At 40.6% G+C, this 17,692-nt stretch overlaps 2 protein-coding genes across 2 annotated transcripts; both read right to left on the bottom strand.

The window, feature by feature from the left end:
- Positions 1–1,975: 1,975 nt before the first annotated feature.
- On the bottom strand, positions 1,976–5,664 carry ypel3 (yippee-like 3). The gene is made up of 5 exons (XM_039825210.1): positions 5,280–5,664; positions 4,267–4,385; positions 3,958–4,001; positions 3,332–3,440; positions 1,976–2,352 (listed from the first exon to the last, which is right to left on the bottom strand). The coding sequence occupies exons 2-5, from the start codon at positions 4,381–4,383 to the stop codon at positions 2,263–2,265; spliced, it is 360 nt and encodes a 119-aa protein (XP_039681144.1). The 5' UTR covers positions 4,384–4,385; positions 5,280–5,664; the 3' UTR covers positions 1,976–2,262.
- A 2,694-nt stretch (positions 5,665–8,358) lies between these two features.
- On the bottom strand, positions 8,359–16,726 carry gdpd3a (glycerophosphodiester phosphodiesterase domain containing 3a). Its single transcript, XM_039825209.1, has 10 exons — positions 15,901–16,726; positions 14,362–14,404; positions 13,257–13,392; positions 12,243–12,288; positions 12,008–12,126; positions 11,060–11,149; positions 10,694–10,827; positions 10,329–10,388; positions 10,045–10,096; positions 8,359–8,892 (listed from the first exon to the last, which is right to left on the bottom strand). The coding sequence occupies exons 1-10, from the start codon at positions 16,037–16,039 to the stop codon at positions 8,764–8,766; spliced, it is 948 nt and encodes a 315-aa protein (XP_039681143.1). The 5' UTR covers positions 16,040–16,726; the 3' UTR covers positions 8,359–8,763.
- Between the last annotated feature and the right edge of the window lie 966 nt (positions 16,727–17,692).

Here is a 17,692-nt window from a genome sequence, read left to right as displayed (position 1 = left end):
TCTGTTTACAAATCTGATATCATTTTAAAAGGCTAACTGAGAAAACATTGGAGAACCCTTTTGCAATTATGTAAGCATAATTGCATAATGTAATCTGAAAACTGCTGCCCTGGTTAAAAAAAACAATGCAACTGATCTCAGCTGGTATTCTGTCTATAATGGAGTGGAATGGAAATTTCTAAGTAACCCCAAACTTTTGACCGGTAGTGTATATAAAAAAATGGAAATAAAACAAATTATAGGCTGTGTTATAAAAGAGTCTTGTGGAAGTGTGTGAGTTCAGACACTTTGTGTGTGTGTAATTAGTTTTGTAAGTGTGTTTCCAGTAGCATCATGTAACCAGCAGGGTGTCTACACAACCATACTGTGGTACCAATGTACCTACAGTATAATCTAACAGTACCTACATCACCATCTGCTGGTTGATTTACAGACCAGTCAGGGCATCCTGTTGAATTTGTTCCTCCCTGTAAATGAGAGCTTTGCTAACATGCGCTAAATGATATAATAAATAGATAAATGTTTCCCTTACAAATTACAAACTGAAATTGTGACCTTCGGAATAGTTTGTTCCAACACCATTACGCTACATGCATCAGGTAATGCTCAGTAAAAAAAAAAAAAAAGAATTATCAGTTCTCAAGTTGATACCAGACTTGCATGTTGTGTTGCATCTGTGTAGCATTTATTTATTTTAATAACTCAAGTATGTGTGTGTGGGAATTAGAGGCCAGATTACATACACATCTCAAGTAAAAGAAAACTGAACACAGGTTACAGATACACTGTATTTTAATGAAAGATTAGGTTAAAATAATACACTTTAATGAAAGAAGCAGACATTAAAAATCACCATAAATATGCTACATAATCCTATAACACTTTGCTCTAACACCATTGAGTAAATGTATCTGCATGGGCAGCTTCATGTTAGGATATACACAAACACATAGGGGATAGATCTCATCAGCATTAAGTAAAAGTGAAGATATCCCAACTGTGCAACACACACACACACACACACACACACACACACACACACACACACACACACACACACACACACACACACACACACACACACACACACACACACACACACACACACACACACACACACACACACACACACACACACACACACACACACACACACACACACACACACACACACACACACACACACACACACACACACCTTGCAGGAGACTTTTTCAGGCTTTAATATCACCAATTCAACATCCTGATTGCCTTTAAAATATGAACAAGCGTTACTGATTTTAACATTAAAAAAAACGTGAATTTTACTGATAAAAATGACAAGACCCGGCGACACTGCATTCCCATACCCTTTCATCACTCAAAAATGATCTATGGGTTGAACAGGCCTATACACTTTACTCAGTTTGGGCCAGATATGTCTAAATGTGCACCTTAAAGTCCCAAATACCTGCATCTGATGTGTAAAACGGTCAGATTATTTGACTTGCACTGGCCTCGCCCCCACAGAGCGAGACTGATTAGCGGTCATCACTCAAAACGCACACTTTAAAATTAGGGTTGGGCATCGTTTTGATTTTAACAATTCTGCTTCCAATTCAGATTCTTCCTTTTGATTTCGGTTCTTATCGATTCTTGATTCCGATACTTTGAGTTGAAATGGCTCACATGCTTATTTAACAGAAAAGAGAAACCTTTTATTTTGAGGTGGTTTACAGTTTTACGGGGCTTTTTCAATGTAAAATAAAGCCACAGTTTAGAGCGCTGCTTACTGTGCTCCATGGCTGCAACACAACAAGCGCCTGGAAGTACGGGCTCTTGCGCCAAATGTTCCAAACGATGCCAATAAAACAACGATTCCACTGGAATCGTAATTTTAGAAACGATTCCAAGTTGTAACCGGTTCTCAATGCCCAATCCTATTTAAAATCCAACATGCACACGTGCCTGTGTGACTACATCTCCCAGTCTTTCACACACACACACACACACACAAACCCTGCACTCATTCAGTCCATGTCCCAGCACAACTAGCAATTGGGATAGCAATATCAGCAAATGTGTTGTTGTGGTCGCTGGAAAAACATGAAGAACAGAAAAAGATAAAAGGCATCACATGCTATTGTTGGCGAAGCCGTACGAAGTGAAAGTGTGGCACAGCGATGGCTCGTACACGGGATGAGGAGGCTACACTGGAACCCCTTTAAGTGGAGGGGATGCAACTTTTGAAAAAGTCATGAAGAAAGATGGGAGGTTTCCCTCTCAGTCCCAGCCGTTGTCCTTTATCATGTGGGACAGCTCAATGATAAACTTCCCCTCCTTGTACTTCTGACTCAGCTCAAAGGCTTGCTCCTGCAGAAGGGAGGTACATAAGGGTTATTAAAAAGATTAAACTATAGCTCAAACCAGACTTACACCATGCTTATGTAGTATCCAGTACTGGTTTCATAAGAAGGATATGCAGACTCCAAATTTCAAAGCAGTGTTTAAACTTAATAGACTATTTATTTTTTTAGCTAAATGATCCTTTGCATTTTTTTTCTACAAAACATTGTTGCATATTACAGTATGAGAAAAAGAGCTGTGGCAATGTGTGCTTCACATCTCTGACATTTAAAACTAAGCATTATTACACTATTTCCTCATGGGAATTTCTATACTCTGCCATAACATCATAAAATGAGTAAAGCTGTATTTATACTTGTGGGTTAAGAGGCTATGCTGTAGCTTCCTGCTCTACTTCATGTAACTTCTGTAGCTACAACGCAACTCAAAAATGTGATTACAAATGAGGGCTACAGCGCCTACAAAGATAGCATGTGGGCCGCGCAGGAACTGGGACTGGCCAGGTTGGGCTGGTTGTGTTTTCTCTAACAAAATGCTGGTACCGGTGGAGATTGTTGATAGTCAACATTAAGAAAGTAAAAAAACTCTGTGATCTTCTGCCTTTCAGTAACACACATCTAGCAAAGCCATCTCCAGAGCAAACCTTCTGTACAGCTCCTTCTCTGTTCTCAATCACCTGGATGTAACTGCAGTTTAATAGGTATGTGCGTAGCTTACCATCACTCGAAATCACAAAGTGGATGAAAGAATGTAAACACACTTAGGGGATATACTGTAAGTAAAGCAGGACACGGATTGGATCACCTGCTATATCTCCTGCTAATGTTACTGGGGTGCCATCAACGGGTGAAATCTGCCACTGAACTGTAAATCAAAACCTACACCAGGTATCTGTGGTGGGAACAGTGTTAACCCCTTTCATCCAACATTTAAGCGGCTCTCCTTTGAACAAGCCAGCATTTTATTCACAAATGGTCGTACTTACATATTTCCAGCCCAGCGTGGTGTGGCAGTTTTCACAGTAGATGTCGGCGACAGCGTGTAGTCCTGTGAGCAGTAGCCTCTCCTCCGCAGGACCACAGCCGACATTCACCCTGAAACCAAATGCAGTATTCTCAAACAGCAGATTCACAGAGGGGCTTCACAGGAATTAAACTGGAGGATGACTTTCCATGAAACCATTCAGAAGAGAAACTCAGAAACAGATCAGCATCTATTCAATTTAAACCTTGAAGTTCGAGATTAAGTGCTTGAGTTATTTAAGGCGCTCCCGTTTTAGGGTTAAAGCCTGTGTATTTCTGACCCACTAACCAAGGACAAGCGCCACTAAAGTGAACTTCAAGGTTCACCCGAGAGCAGATCAGATTATCGGTTGACAATGTGGTTTGTGCAAATGTGTGAAACTGGGAATTTGGTTTCAAAGAGAACTAGACTATTGCTTTTAAACAAAGAGTCCTTGGGTCACTAATCTATTCAGAAAAGTTTTGGTAACAAAATACAGGTTAAATACAAAGGAATAAAATGTTTAAACTGCGATGAATGAAATATATATATATAGCCACTTTCCTATATTCAATGTGTGTAGCAAAATCAAAAAATTTAAATACTCACACAGAGTTGAAGAGGTAGGCCCGGCCCTGACTGCCTTGGAAAGACTAAGACACATGGAGGAAAAATTAAATAAGATTTTAGTGCTACATGTGTCCACTTGACATAAAGATCATCAAACACAACAGGATATATTAATTGTTTTTTTTAAACGTCTTCTAACTTTGGGAGATATATTATTTGTTTTAGGTCAGTCCAGTTTTTCCAGTTTTGCTACTTTCTAAACTATGGGAGAACCATGAGGCGTTGTTATGAGCCACCTGAAATGATTATTAACAACAACAACAACAAAAAGAGTGGCAGTATATGAACCTTGGAGATGAGATCGTCATGGTTGGCCAGATGGGCACGGCAGTGCACACAGCTGTAGCGACGGTGGCAGGAGTCCAGGTATGCCTGGAACGTCTTGGCTTTTGTCAGCTTCACCATGTCTGATGAGGAAAAGGAAAGGAGGAAGCAGGATGGGAGTTTAGTGTTATTCATACTAGGACTCCTACGACCCACTGGTTAACCATACGTGTGAATTAAGGATTTTCATTTTGATTCCATCTTTTAGCTATCAGCGGCCCAGGGATCGATTCCAAGCTGCGGCCCATTGCTGCACGTCTTTTCCCTCTCTCTCCCCCCTTTCCTGTCTACAACTGTCCTATCAAAATGCCCCAAAAAACAATAATAATAATTATATATATATATATGTGTGTGTGTGTGAAGTGAAGTGAGTATTAACAGAAGGTATGACAGTGGTGAAATGCAACTAAGTACATTTACTCAAGTACTGTACTGAAGTACAATTCTGAGGTACTTGCACTATATTTTATTATTTCAATTTGATGCAACGTTAATCTTCTACTCTGTAATCATGTATCGTGTTATTGTCACTGTGCAGTGACTGAAATATAGCTAGTCAAACGAACATCTGAAAAAAACCTGTACGGTTACAAATAATCAAAGTTGAGAGACTCATGCTGGCTGATAGGTTAGGACCACAGACTGTTAACAGTCTATGGTTAGGACCAGGCAGCTTGCTTCCTGGTTTACAACTGTTTGCACAAACAATCCTCGCCTCTTTATGCAATCAGTTAACCCACATTCAAGCCCCTGCGCCGTGTGCTGCGCCATTTATGCAACACTGGTGGCAGTCTGTCACTAAAGTCAGTCAGTGGCTAAATAATAACACAGACGGCCTGATACGGATGCAGGAGAAATCGGTCACTAGCTCGGACCTAGTTTGCGTGTTAGCTAGCTCCGCACTGGTCACAACACAGAGCAGCTAACAGCAGCTCAGATGCGCATTGCAGGATATCCCTCGGTGTCTGTCGACTCACCTGATAATCCCGAAGCTCCTCGCAGTCTTTACAGCGTATCAATGTGACTGACGGCTGAAAAACATCTAATTAAAGCAGGTATGTGGTCGGCACGTCGGCTCGGTCCAACAGTCGACCACGCGCTAAAGGCTTGGACAATAAAGACAACAGAGACAGCCTCTGGTTGTTGCAGCGGAGCCCGTTTACCCGCGTGTCTTCTTTGAATCTGAACCCGCTTTCAAACTTCATACACGGCCTTTGTTAAAACAGGAGCTGAATTCCGACAATGCTGGCAGGCTGACAGGATAACAGTGCGGCGGCTCCGGCGGGAGAAAAATGTGGTTTATTATGAAAACACGCAGAGGAGGAAGTCTGAAGAGTGCAAAACAAATCCCCGTCGACCAATGAGAGGCGGCGGGTGACGTCTAGAATGTGGGTCAGCCAATCATATTCGACTTCACATGAGCCATTTATGGCTATCAGTTGATTGTTGGTACAGTCTTATAAATGCTGTTAGAGGGTTATTATCCTGCTGGCGGATTTTGGGATAAAAGTCCTTTCAGACTGGCTGCAAACGGATCAAAATTACACTATGTAAGGAACACGTATTTGCGGTCATGTGACAAAATTCAGGAAATCTTTGATATCCTTGGACAGAAAGGATGGGTAGTTGTGATTTCTTGATTTATTTGCAATGCTGTCTCAAAGCTGTTTTGCTTTACTCTTAAATGTGTGTTATGTTGTAGCCAGGGGGTCCAAATTCTTCCAGCACAGCACCATCAATCCTAAAACACTGCAAAAGATTCTCACAATCCAAAAATAATCCAAACAGTTCACATTGTATTCAATTATTATTGAATTATTTATTTTTTTAATTAATTTAACCCTTGAACTATATTGTCTGTAAATGTGTCTCCCATCATAATGATCGAAATGTTGTTTGAAAAGCAGGGTGGTTAATGATTATTTTCATTATTTATTAATCTGTTGATTATTCCCTTAAATTATTTGGTCTATACAATGTAAGAAAATCTCCATCACAAGTGCATGAAATCTTCACGTCTTGTTTTTCTTTCTTTCTGACCAACAGTCTAAAACCCCAAAATATTCAGTCACAGAAAATTAAGAAAAACAACAATATTCAGATTTGAAGTTTGGCATTTTTGCTTGTGCGCAATGATAGCTACTACCCTGGCTGTGTGATCACGAGAGCCTTATTTCTCTGCTGGGTCACTTATTGAAGTCTTTGCTTATTACTTCTACTGTATTTAAAACCTCAGTCAGCACTGATCCACTTATATTCCATTAACCCTCTTGTCACACTTCAAAGCACAGCCAAGCAGTTCTGAAAAGGACAGCCTTTGTTTCACCAACAGGCCGGTTGATATTATCACAGTGGTGTGGCCGGACTTTGACCGTAGCCTGGGAAAACAACACAGGTGAGGCTAACTGCACATGTTAACCCCCTGTTTATATGTGGCTGTATAATATATGTGGCTGAGTGACTGTATTTAACACAGATGCACAATACAGCCTAGATACTATATTATTACTATATTATTTACTATATTATTACTATACTATATAACACTGTTCTCACCTATATGGATATATTTGTCGTACCAATAAGTGTACATTTTCTTTGCTTTTATTTCCAACCCACGTGTGTGTTCTTATCATCTTAATACCACACAAAAGAATATAAAAGCATACACCCAAGTGGATTTTTGCAGATACTTTATTTCTAAAGTTCAGCACTTATTCAAACCAATCAAATTATGTACAAACAAATAACATCAGACACAGTCAAAACAGTCGGGTTTACTCTCTTATCATGAGTTGTCAGGTGACATGGTCCAGCTGGTTAAATATTTACTCCAGCTACACTGCTCAATCCAAGCACTACTTTTTTTTAACAAAATGACAACTGAAATAAAACAAAATGCTGCACTACCAACAAACTGTTCAGTTTAATACATTATGTATCTCTCCAGAAAACAGAATGCCCCTTTGTGTTCCTTGATGCAGAAAAAGCTTTTGTTTAGATACTTTGGAAATTTCTATTTGCCACATTAGATACATTTGGTTTCGGAGAATCATCAAAGTTTCCAATTGTTGTATAAACTGGACCAAACCTACTATCTTTCCACTACAGATCAACGTTCAGCAGCCCATACACACTGGTTGCATTGCTTACGTAGTCAGTCAGTCAGTCAGTCTAAAACTGCTTACTGATATGTTGCAGGCAGAATAGCTACTGATAATGCTCCCTAAAATAAATGATTTCTTACCAATTCAACACACCGTCACCTGGATTCAATCATTAGAGGTCATCATCACCAAATATTATTGGAATAATAAGACACATCAAATTGGCAACCCTTAAAAAAAAAAAAACAGGGAGGCTTAGAAGCTACAGGACACTTCCTCCATTACACACACTCAGTCCCAGAGGGTTTGGAGGTAGCCCAATTTGGGAAGCTGGGAGTGACCTGTATTGGACCAGCTCCCTCCTAGGTCTGGGGTTGGCCCAACACAATGGCACCCAAAAGATGAAGATAAGAAAACTAAATACAAGGAAAAGAAAAAAAGTAGTAGTGACCCCGCTGGCACCCCGTAACCTGAGTTTCAGTATGTATGTATGTGTTCCGTATCCGTATATATATATTTATTTTTCACCACTTTGTCTTCTTTTTTAAAATGTTTTTTTTTTTATTTCTGTTTTCCTCAAATTGTTATGTATTTCTTTATGTTCTTTCCCCTCTCTCCTACTCCTCCTCCACACGTACCTGCACATTCCTCAGGTCACACTTAACAATATACAGTAAATTAATGCACAACACACTATACCGTATGCACATAAACCATAAGGCAACGTCAATAAGAAGTTTTCCCATTGACATACACATAATAATTATCTTCTCTTACAACATAACTGTATATTTTGTTACACTCTGTCAGTCTAATTTGTAGTGATGGTCAAATGAAGCTTCGTGAACCATTTTCTTTATTTTCTGAGCTCACTAGATGGCACTCTCTGTTCAAAGAAAAAGGTTAAAGGAATGGTAATTCAGTGTGTTTTCAACCCTTTGTTGAAGAGAGAGCCCCATCTAGTGGGCTCAGAAAAAAGAGAAACTGGTTCACGAAGCTTCATTTGGCCATCACTACTAATTTGTCACCTTTTTGTACTCCGGCCCAGTGCACTACTAAAAGCACTGTTAGATTTGTTGCTGAGAAAAATCACTGTTTCTTTAAACTCTGGGCTGTGTCTGACAGAATGTGGGTGGAGGCAGTACAAATGACACGATTGCAGTTAATTCTATCATTCAGGATTCAGATTAAAGAATTTAATAATAATTTTATTCCCACTGCATGGTGTTTTATAGTTCGACCAACAACTCGTCGTCTAATCTTGTCACGGTGGAAGAAACGGTTTTCACACTTCTTCACACTTTTTCATCCATAAGAAAGCTGCCGGTTATGAATTGTGAGGTTGTGTTTGGGGTCAATCCTGACTTCTATTTCTGCAGAGGTAGCTTGACAGAAGAGCCGGATAGTCACTCATTACCCCTGTGGCCCCGACTTCAAATGCAGCCTTTATGTCTTCATCTTCATTGCACACAAACAAATGCACCTGCAACCACAGCTATGTTAGATGTAATGATCTGTTCAGGGTCCTAGAGACCAAACAGCTCAAAAAAACATACTTAAAACATTTTTGATCACATTTTTTTTTTTTTTTTTAAATAAATGGGGAGTAAAGCCAATGCTAACACAACAAGGAGTCAAGTTAAAATGAGTCAGTGTCCTGTTTCTCTGCCATCCTTCCTGCAGTTTTGAGCTACAGTATGTGACTTGACCATCAATACAACACCAACCCCATACATCTGGAGAGTAGCAGTTGTCTCATGTGACAGCCAAAATACAGCAGACATCAGCATAAAGTGAGACCTTGGTGCATCAAGGAGCACTTGTTGAGACTGCAGTGTAGACAAATAATTGATTATCAATGCCATGGCAGCAGCATTGTGATTTCCTTCAGTGTTGTACTATACTTTACTTTTTAGATTCCTTGTTATCCGAGAAACTAACATCTATTTTAGGCTTCTTCATTACACATATATCATGATGTATCACAGATGATTGTCTCACAATATTCCAGTATTCACACAAGCCCACGTTCTCCTGGAGTGTGGAGCTCCTCCTCTTCCGGAGATCTCATCACTCTGTTTTTAATATGCATGATGAGGTGAAGAGCTTTTCTTAGTCACTACCTCACAGTTACTCATAAGCATTCAAATGCCTGGAGGCCCTTAGCAACTGGCTTGACCACGACATATGACTTCAATTGTTTTCATGCCCAAACTATTCAGTGAGCACTCATGGCCTGACGGTGGGGGTGACTCCATCCCAGCAGAGATTACTCACATCAGGACAGAGGTGATGCATCCAAAGACACTCACATTGGCTGTTTGAGCGTTACTGTTTGTCTCAACTGAAATGCTGAAGTGTAGTGTCGTTTAAACCATTAAGTGCTTTCGTTAAATTATGATGCAGTTACAAGATCACAAAAGTCTACTTTTCCTTCTCGTTTTGGCATCCAGGAATTATGATTTGAGGGTTTTCCTTTCACTGATATATCTATGATCTAAATCTCCAGCTGTAGGATGTAGGAAGTTAAATGCATTTTACAGTTTATTGTAAATGGTCTTAACTAAACTTTCTATGCATTTCCTGTAATGCACCTAAACTAACTCTGCTTTTAGGTGCATGTGTGGTTTTGTACCTGAATTCCACGGGCTACGAGGTGTTTAAAAAGACTCTTCCTCATAGTTACTCTGGAATGACAGCATAAATGAATATATGAATAACTCTGTTTACAAAATCAGCAGTAAAACATAATTATTACTATATAAACGGCATTATTGTAATGCTGTAAATCTACATAGAGGCATCACCCCATTTACTGTGGATGTAATACTCTCAGATTTGTTTTCCTTCTCAGACATGTTTGTGACCATTTGAGAACAAAGTCAGTTGTAGAGAGCCTGCAGTGAAAACTTCACTCACTTTTCTAACAAAGAGATGACCAGCTTGTTCCTCAGGATGCCCTCCTCAGGAATGTACGTCCTTCAGCACACAGAGACAGAGAAAGAAACAATAAACACATCTGTACGGTGACAAATTTATCCTACACCAAACATCAGAAAAATCTCAGAAGGTAAAACCAGATGAATGACTAGCATGGCCTGCAGCCAAGTATCTAAAAACTCAGAATAACATGTGGGATGCAGCTGTTAGATATACACAAAACACAGGGCATGGACATAAAGACAGCGGTGGTGTAGCCTGAGCAGAGAGAGAGGAAGGATTTTGCGGTTTAATAACACATAAATTAACATGCAGAGACAAACACTCCTTGGCTTGAGTGCCACCTGTTGATGACGCGCGGCAGGTAGAACTGCAGTAAACTCTCTCCCAGGGGCACAAAGGGCAGCAGGCCGCTGTAGAAGAGAAGCAGAAGCAGGAGACCTCGGTTCATAGTGAAACTGTACGGCATGGAGTCGTTCTACAAGGAAGCAAAGAGACAGACAGAGAGAGAGAGAGAGAGAGAGAGAGAGAGAGAGAGAGAGAGTGCCAACACAGAGACAGTTTACAGTTTAATTCCAGCTATTTAGGTCGAGCAACACAAAAATGTGATATTGGCTGTGAATTGATAGTATGTAGTATGTAGTAAATGTATAGTATGTAGTAAATGCTGCACTGCAAGTAACTTTGTCTCCCCCAGGTGGTCTATGTACCGTTCTGCGGCATTCCATCATAATGGCGGAGTCCACAGAGGCCCAGACAGTGATCTCCTCCCTGTTGTAGCATCTAACCAAGTCTGACACCTACACATGGACAAGGGAGGGTTACAGATGAAATGTGAAGGCGGAATGTAACTAAGTACATTTACTCAAGTATTGCATTTAGGTACAAATTTCAGGTACTTGTACTTTACTTGAGTCTTTTCTTTCAATGCCACTTTCTATTTCTACTCCGCTACATTTCAGAGAGAAATATTGTACTTTTTACTCCACTACATTAATCTGACAGCTTGAGTTACTAGTTACTTTACAAATTAAGATGTTTGCACACAAAGCACATACAGTACATGTTTTATTATAAATTTAACTACCCAACAATATAACGGCCTACAAGGCCAGCTGAAATGATTAGCCGATTAAACACAGAACTGTTGTGATCATTTACAGTTTCTAAAATGGGAGGATTTTTCTGCATTAAGTAGGCCTACTCCTTTAAGTACATTTTCCTGATGATACTTACTTACTTTTACTTAAGTTACATTTTTACTTTTACTTGTAACAGAATATTTTTTTTTACAGTGTGGTATCTTTTACTTAAGTAAAGGATCTGAATACTTCTTCCACCACTGGAAGGCGGTGAAGGAATAATGAGATATGAAGGTGTATCAGCCGACATTTTGAGGTAAAAAATGCTCATAGGCAGGATATGTTGGCTTCAAAAGAGACCACATTTACATGTTGGAGTTTAAAAGCAACATGAAGTCTAAAGTGCAGGCACATTGCTCATGAAAATAAGCAGCAGACAAAGACAAACAGCGGTAATATACCAGGGATAATCTCGACATTTGACTTGATATTTGCTGAGCATCACAAAAGCATGAACGCAGTTTCATATTTGGAGATTCTCTCATATCATGTGTTTTTTAGGTGTACGTACTGTACCTTTTCCATCAGCTGCTTGTTGTTTTCTTTGATCTCAACGCTGACAGGCAACTTAGGGAATTTCCTGAACACATCCTCCAGCAGACTGAACTTCCTGTCTGGACCGCTGCTGTAGCGACCTGGAGGAGGGAGGGGTGAAAATAAGGGTTACAACACATACTGACTAACACACTACTGACCATAGAGTGGCTTTTTGTTAATGATTGAGAATAAGATAATGAGAGGGTGAACTCACCTGCATAAAATGTCACCTCTAGTCTCTCTTTATACAGAGGCAAATCCTAAAAGAGTTTTAAAACAGCAGAGGTAAGGAGGAAGTTATAATATAAAGTTATATTATGATATTACTTGTGATTACCATGAAAGAAATATGTTTCCATCTTGGGCTATTCTCGGTTTAATGTGGAGTTGCTGCACGCCGACAAAGCTGAATGCAAAGTCAAACTTTCACTTGAAAGTTATCCAATACTTAAAGGTGCTGTAGGTAGGATTGGGAAGATCCAGGATTTAGCCAAAAAATTTGAACATCGACAACTCAGTCCTTCCCCCCTTTTCCGCTAAAGCCCAAATGGTATGCTAAGCCCCTCCCCCCACAAGGGAGAATGAATGCGTGTGCATGAGCAATGACTGACACACAGTTAGACACCCCCTCTGGCCCTGATTGGTGCATCTGAACAGGGAGCTGTGGATTTTTGAAAATCGCACTCCAGGCTGTAGGTGGTGCCAGAGGAGCTGGATTTTTATTTAAGTTATTATTGTTGGCTTGGGATAATGGCGGTCTGTAGCTTTTTGTGTTTTAATCTGGTAAAACACGACAGAAGTGTGTTTATAACAAAAGTTAAGAGGCAAACTGCACTGAAAAAACACACTGAAGTAAAAGATGTAGTTTTAGATGCAAAAGATGCAGGTTTTGATAAAGTAATTCGCTAATTTAGAAATCCTGCTGTGTGAGACGTGGTTCCAAGGCATCATGGGTAAGCTTAAAGTGAGTATTTGGCTTTGCATGCAGCTATTTGCACATTGTTAAACTGGAGCAGATAACTAACTTAAAACACAGAGGGATTTATTTTTTTGACATGTAAATGTAATTGCTTATTATACGGCTTTCAGCGCAAGATGAGAATCAAACGCCTTTCAGGCCAACATGGTGGGCTAAAACAATAATACAGAAAACCACCGCTTGGCCGGAGCTTCTGCCTCAGTATGACCTTTGTCCTAGCCAACAGTCCTGTAGGAGCTGTCCTCCCACCTGTAGATTGAGTGATGAGACGGTGACATCGTGGCCGGTCTGCCTCAGGAGATTCTCATCATGTGACACAACCACATGTCCGTCGCGTGTCAAGTGACAGTCCATCTCCAGCATCTGTGTGCCTTGCTCCACCGCACTGCAGACAGAAGTACACATGGAGGAAGGATGAGAATACATGCATTTGTTACCTGCACAGGGAGAGAGCTTCGGTTCACGGCACGCCTCCTCTTCCAGCTCTTTAAACTTGAGAGACGACATGCACCCATCTCTTAAAATGCTGTACAAGAAACTAAAATGTCTAATCCTAATAGATCGTAAGACAATTAACACAGCAAACAACAAAGGACAGCACAAAGTGTTGCATATTTACTACTTTTTCATGAATCACAAATCTTGTAAACACTGTATACAGTACATGAGTGCATCTTTAGGCAGTCCAGACTTTCAGCATCTTTAAAGGTCCCATGGCATGAAAATTTCACTTTATGAGGTTTTTTAACATTAATATGCGTTCCCCCAGCCTGCCTATGGTCCCCCAGTGGCTAGAAATGGTGATAGGTGTAAACCGAGCCCTGGGTATCCTGCTCTGCCTTTGAGAAAATGAAAGCTCAGATGGGCCAATCTGGAATCTTCCCTTTATGTCGTCATAAGGGGAAAGGTTACCTCCCCTTTCTCTGCTTTGCCCGCCCAGATAATTTGGCCCGCCCATGAGAAAGAGAGAGACATCATTGCTTGCAAATGAGCAAAGCATGACAGTTGGTCAAGGCCACACCCCCACCCTCCACCTTCCCCCCCCCCTCTCCTCCTCAATAGCTACAGACACAGAAATGGCACGACCTCAGGAAAGGAAAGGAAAGCTCATTGTGGGACTGGCTCGTAGCGGCCGTAATTCTGCACCAAGGCAGAATTTCGGGAAAGAGACTTCAGATACAGTATTAGGGGACCACTAAGGCCTATATAGAAGCATCCAAAAAAGCAGTATGTCATAGGACCTTTAATATCTTAAATATAGGATTTAAGTTGTAGCAGTAAGTCTATATTTTTGCAGATAGATTTCCAAATCTGAAAAAAATTCTGAGAGCAGCAGCTTGAGTTTGGTACTCACTTTGTGAACGCATCCATTGTGCTCTCTATCCTCTCTCCACATCCTGGTGACAAATAGAGGAGTTAGGGTAAAAAAAAACAAAAAAAACAATAGAACAAAATCATAGACAAATGAAGTCATTAAAATATTTGCAAAATATTTAAGTAGACACACTGAGCCACTGAAATTGCCTGGCTCTTTATTGCAGCACATGATGATGTTGGCAACCAGATGTTTGTATTCTCTTATCAACACGCTCCTTGTAGTGTTTCTTGACTTTTACATCTTCATTTGAGTTATTTGTTGCACGTTAACAACAATATGTCTCCAGGGATGCACAATGAGTGAATTAAATGAGCCTTTAAAATACGTAATTAAAGCTACAAACAGCGAGGAACGGGCCCTCGCACGTCCCCTGACGTTGGGGGTAACATAGGCTATATCCTTGACGTGCCGCAGAAAATTCCGCCGGATGCATGTATTTTCGGCGATGTCCGTTTCCTTCCGTTTTCTGTGTGTTGAAATTTTTAACTCCAGTGGATTTCTGAGGACTATGGTTGAGTCAGGGTAAATTGACACAGCTACCTAGACTATCTGTCCAATCTGAGTTTTCTCTCGCACAACAATTTTACAGCGGCTCCGTGCGGAGCTTAGCGCCGCCCATGACGATTCTGATTGGTTTAAAGAAATGCCAATAAACCAGAGCACGTTTTTCTCCCATCCCCGAATGCTATGTGGAGTAGCCAGACCCTCCTCCGCTCCACAGCATGCGGATGGTCTGGTAAAGCGAGACTAGGGGTAACGGTACTGGCGGGATGCTGGTTGATGCTGCTGTGCATTTCCGTCTGACATCGCACGCACGAGTTAGACATTTCGTGGGTGGAGTGCATGGCACTGGAAAAGACTTATTGCACATTTTGTACCACTTCCTCTGTCCACTGTGTGGCGCTAGAGAACACACTAATTATAAGTCATGTTGCTGTATATCATGTGTAGACCATATTATGTCAATTTCATGTATGGGTATCAAGTATATCCAAATTAAAGCCTTCCTCTCATTAGGGGGCGCTATGGAGCCCAGTACATACGCATGAACCAAATCGCTGTATCGCAATGCTCACAGGTTTTGATGTTTGCGCTAATGTTCGTGAATTTTCCATTTTATTAAGGGCCTCAAAAATGCAAAAGTGAAAACACACAAAAAATTTTTTTAACATGTTCGTAAAAATAAGAGCAATGCTTCCACCAATTTTGTGAACATCAAAGGAACTTTATCCTAACCCTGTAGTGGGTTTAGGAGGGTAATGGAGCCCGCTGGCCATGCCCGAACCAATCACTACAGAACATTGCAATTTTCGCCAGGTCTGACGTTGTGTGCCAATTGTCGTGAGTTTTCGATTATCACAAACCTGTCAAAAATACAATAATAATCTTTATGAAAGCTATAGGTTCCTCACACTTTAATGCTCGGACCCTAAATTGCCAACATCCCTCCAACTATCTCCTTGGCTCCTTTCCAGTAAAGTATGGACTGCACCTGACTGGCAGTCACCCCCTTACCTCCTCTGTGTGAGATGTGTGTGCAGTAAAAAGCAGTGCGTTTCCTCCTGTGGAGAATGTGGGGGTTCTTCAGCAGGTACACCGAGGTGAGAGTGTATCCACCCAGAGCTGGGAGGATGAAGTACAGAAAACTGCTCATCCTTCTCTGCAAATATGTCCAGTGAGATCCTTCCTGAGTTTCTGCACAATCTCCTAACCCTAAACCTAACCCAGCAAAAACAGTGATCAAACAAAACTGAGCCAACGACTGTGTCCTTCAGCAAAAGATAATTAATCCACAACAATCCCCCTTTGTGTGTTACAAATCCAAAAGCTTGACTCTATACTACCCGCTCTGTCTTTCTTGCAAGATAAGAAAAAAACCGACAAACTGGTTAGACAGAAGAGTCTCTATCCTGCTCACACTTGTTCACAATCCTTCAGAGCTGTAAAAAAATAGTTAATAAGCACAAGCTCATAACCCAGAGTTCACCTCTCCACTCTCTCTCTCTAAATCTGGCCTCTCCCCTGCCTGTTGCAACACTATTACCCTTTAAACTGCCTTTGTTCAGCTTGATTGGTGGCGTTGTGTGTGTCATACCTGTAACACTTTTCTAGGATTTCTTCTATTCTGCTTCACTGTTTGGAGTGTGAGGTTGTCCATCAGTACTGTGATTATGACACTAAAGCAACATCATATGATAAATAATTAGTCATTTCCAGATGTAATGGGTTCATTTGAACTTGAGCACAGACATAGTTTGCAGCTGATAATTGGGAAAGACAAAAGGCATCACTGGGAGTGTAGCAGGTTTCTTAGTCTGTGTATATTTGACAAAAGGGATGGTGTGTGGGGAGAGGCTATGCAAACTTAGCTCTGACCCACAAGGCCAAAAATATGAAAACGTCGTCATGTCTAGGTGCATGCATGCTGCTCGTTATACATAAACTACAAAGTCAGCAGAGTGACTCTTTATTGTTCAGGTTCAATAGCAGAGCTGGAATGTGACAAACAATGACACGAGAGGCCGAGCCCTCTCTGAAATGTTACAACAAGCCTGGGTTTCACCTGAATAGAGAAATCTAGTCACGACTTTCCAGCATTTTCTCACTTTTGCAGGCGTCTCCTTTTGACTTACAAATTAGGAGTCCTGCTCATTTTCAAAGACCTTTGCCTACTATTTCCATTTATTTTTAACTGATAAGCAGACATTGTTGCTGCCATTCCAGTGACGGCGAAAGAATCTGAGAATGGCAAGGTGGGATGGGAAAGCCATGCTCAGACACGTTATGTAGGAAGGCGAGAAAGCAAGTTGACCGTTATGACGAGATGCCACACAGCTCTGTTCATTCCGACTCTCAGGCTTGGAAGTTTACTTCAGGAGACGGTTTCACAAAGATCTTTCAGACTGTAGTGTTAGACTGGTCTTAGTTTGGCTTTGTAATTAATCTGACACAAGTTTTTCACAAGAAATAAAGACTAAAAAGTTAGCCAGCCTACTGAATCATTGTCTAGCCACATTAAGGTTACAATACTTGTATTACATTTTAAATATTTGTTCTTGTATTCTATCCTGTTATTTCATGTATATTCTGTATGTGTGCTGTGTGTCTGATATCTTGCTGCTGTAACACTGTAAATTCCCATTTTTTGGGATCAATAAATATCTATCCCATTTTGCTCTTTGGCAGCACCTATGGCGATAAGCTGTAATTGCAGGTGTATTTATGGATCTTACTTCCCAGAGATCCAGTTTTTCTGAAGTCTGTTAATCTGATCTAACTCATACTCTAAGTATTTGTTTCTAAAACC

Source organism: Perca fluviatilis, chromosome 15, assembly GCF_010015445.1.
Source record: "Perca fluviatilis chromosome 15, GENO_Pfluv_1.0, whole genome shotgun sequence".
Classification (NCBI taxonomy): domain Eukaryota; kingdom Metazoa; phylum Chordata; class Actinopteri; order Perciformes; family Percidae; genus Perca; species Perca fluviatilis.
This window is presented reverse-complemented; position numbering and strand designations above follow the sequence as displayed.

Excerpts from the sequence above, each read along its gene's own strand:
- ypel3 (XM_039825210.1), bottom strand. The coding sequence starts at position 4,383 with ATGGTGAAGCTGACAAAAGCCAAGACGTTCCAGGCATACCTGGACTCC. Across the intron at positions 4,002-4,266 it reads ATGACGATCTCATCTCCAAG|TCTTTCCAAGGCAGTCAGGG; the intron begins GTTCATATACTG and ends CATGTGTCTTAG. Across the intron at positions 2,353-3,331 it reads CCACGCTGGGCTGGAAATAT|GAGCAAGCCTTTGAGCTGAG; the intron begins GTAAGTACGACC and ends TCCCTTCTGCAG.
- gdpd3a (XM_039825209.1), bottom strand. The coding sequence starts at position 16,039 with ATGAGCAGTTTTCTGTACTTCATCCTCCCAGCTCTGGGTGGATACACT. Across the intron at positions 14,405-15,900 it reads ACACATCTCACACAGAGGAG|GATGTGGAGAGAGGATAGAG; the intron begins GTAAGGGGGTGA and ends ATTTGTCACCAG. Across the intron at positions 10,828-11,059 it reads TGATGGAATGCCGCAGAACG|AACGACTCCATGCCGTACAG; the intron begins GTACATAGACCA and ends GCTTCCTTGTAG.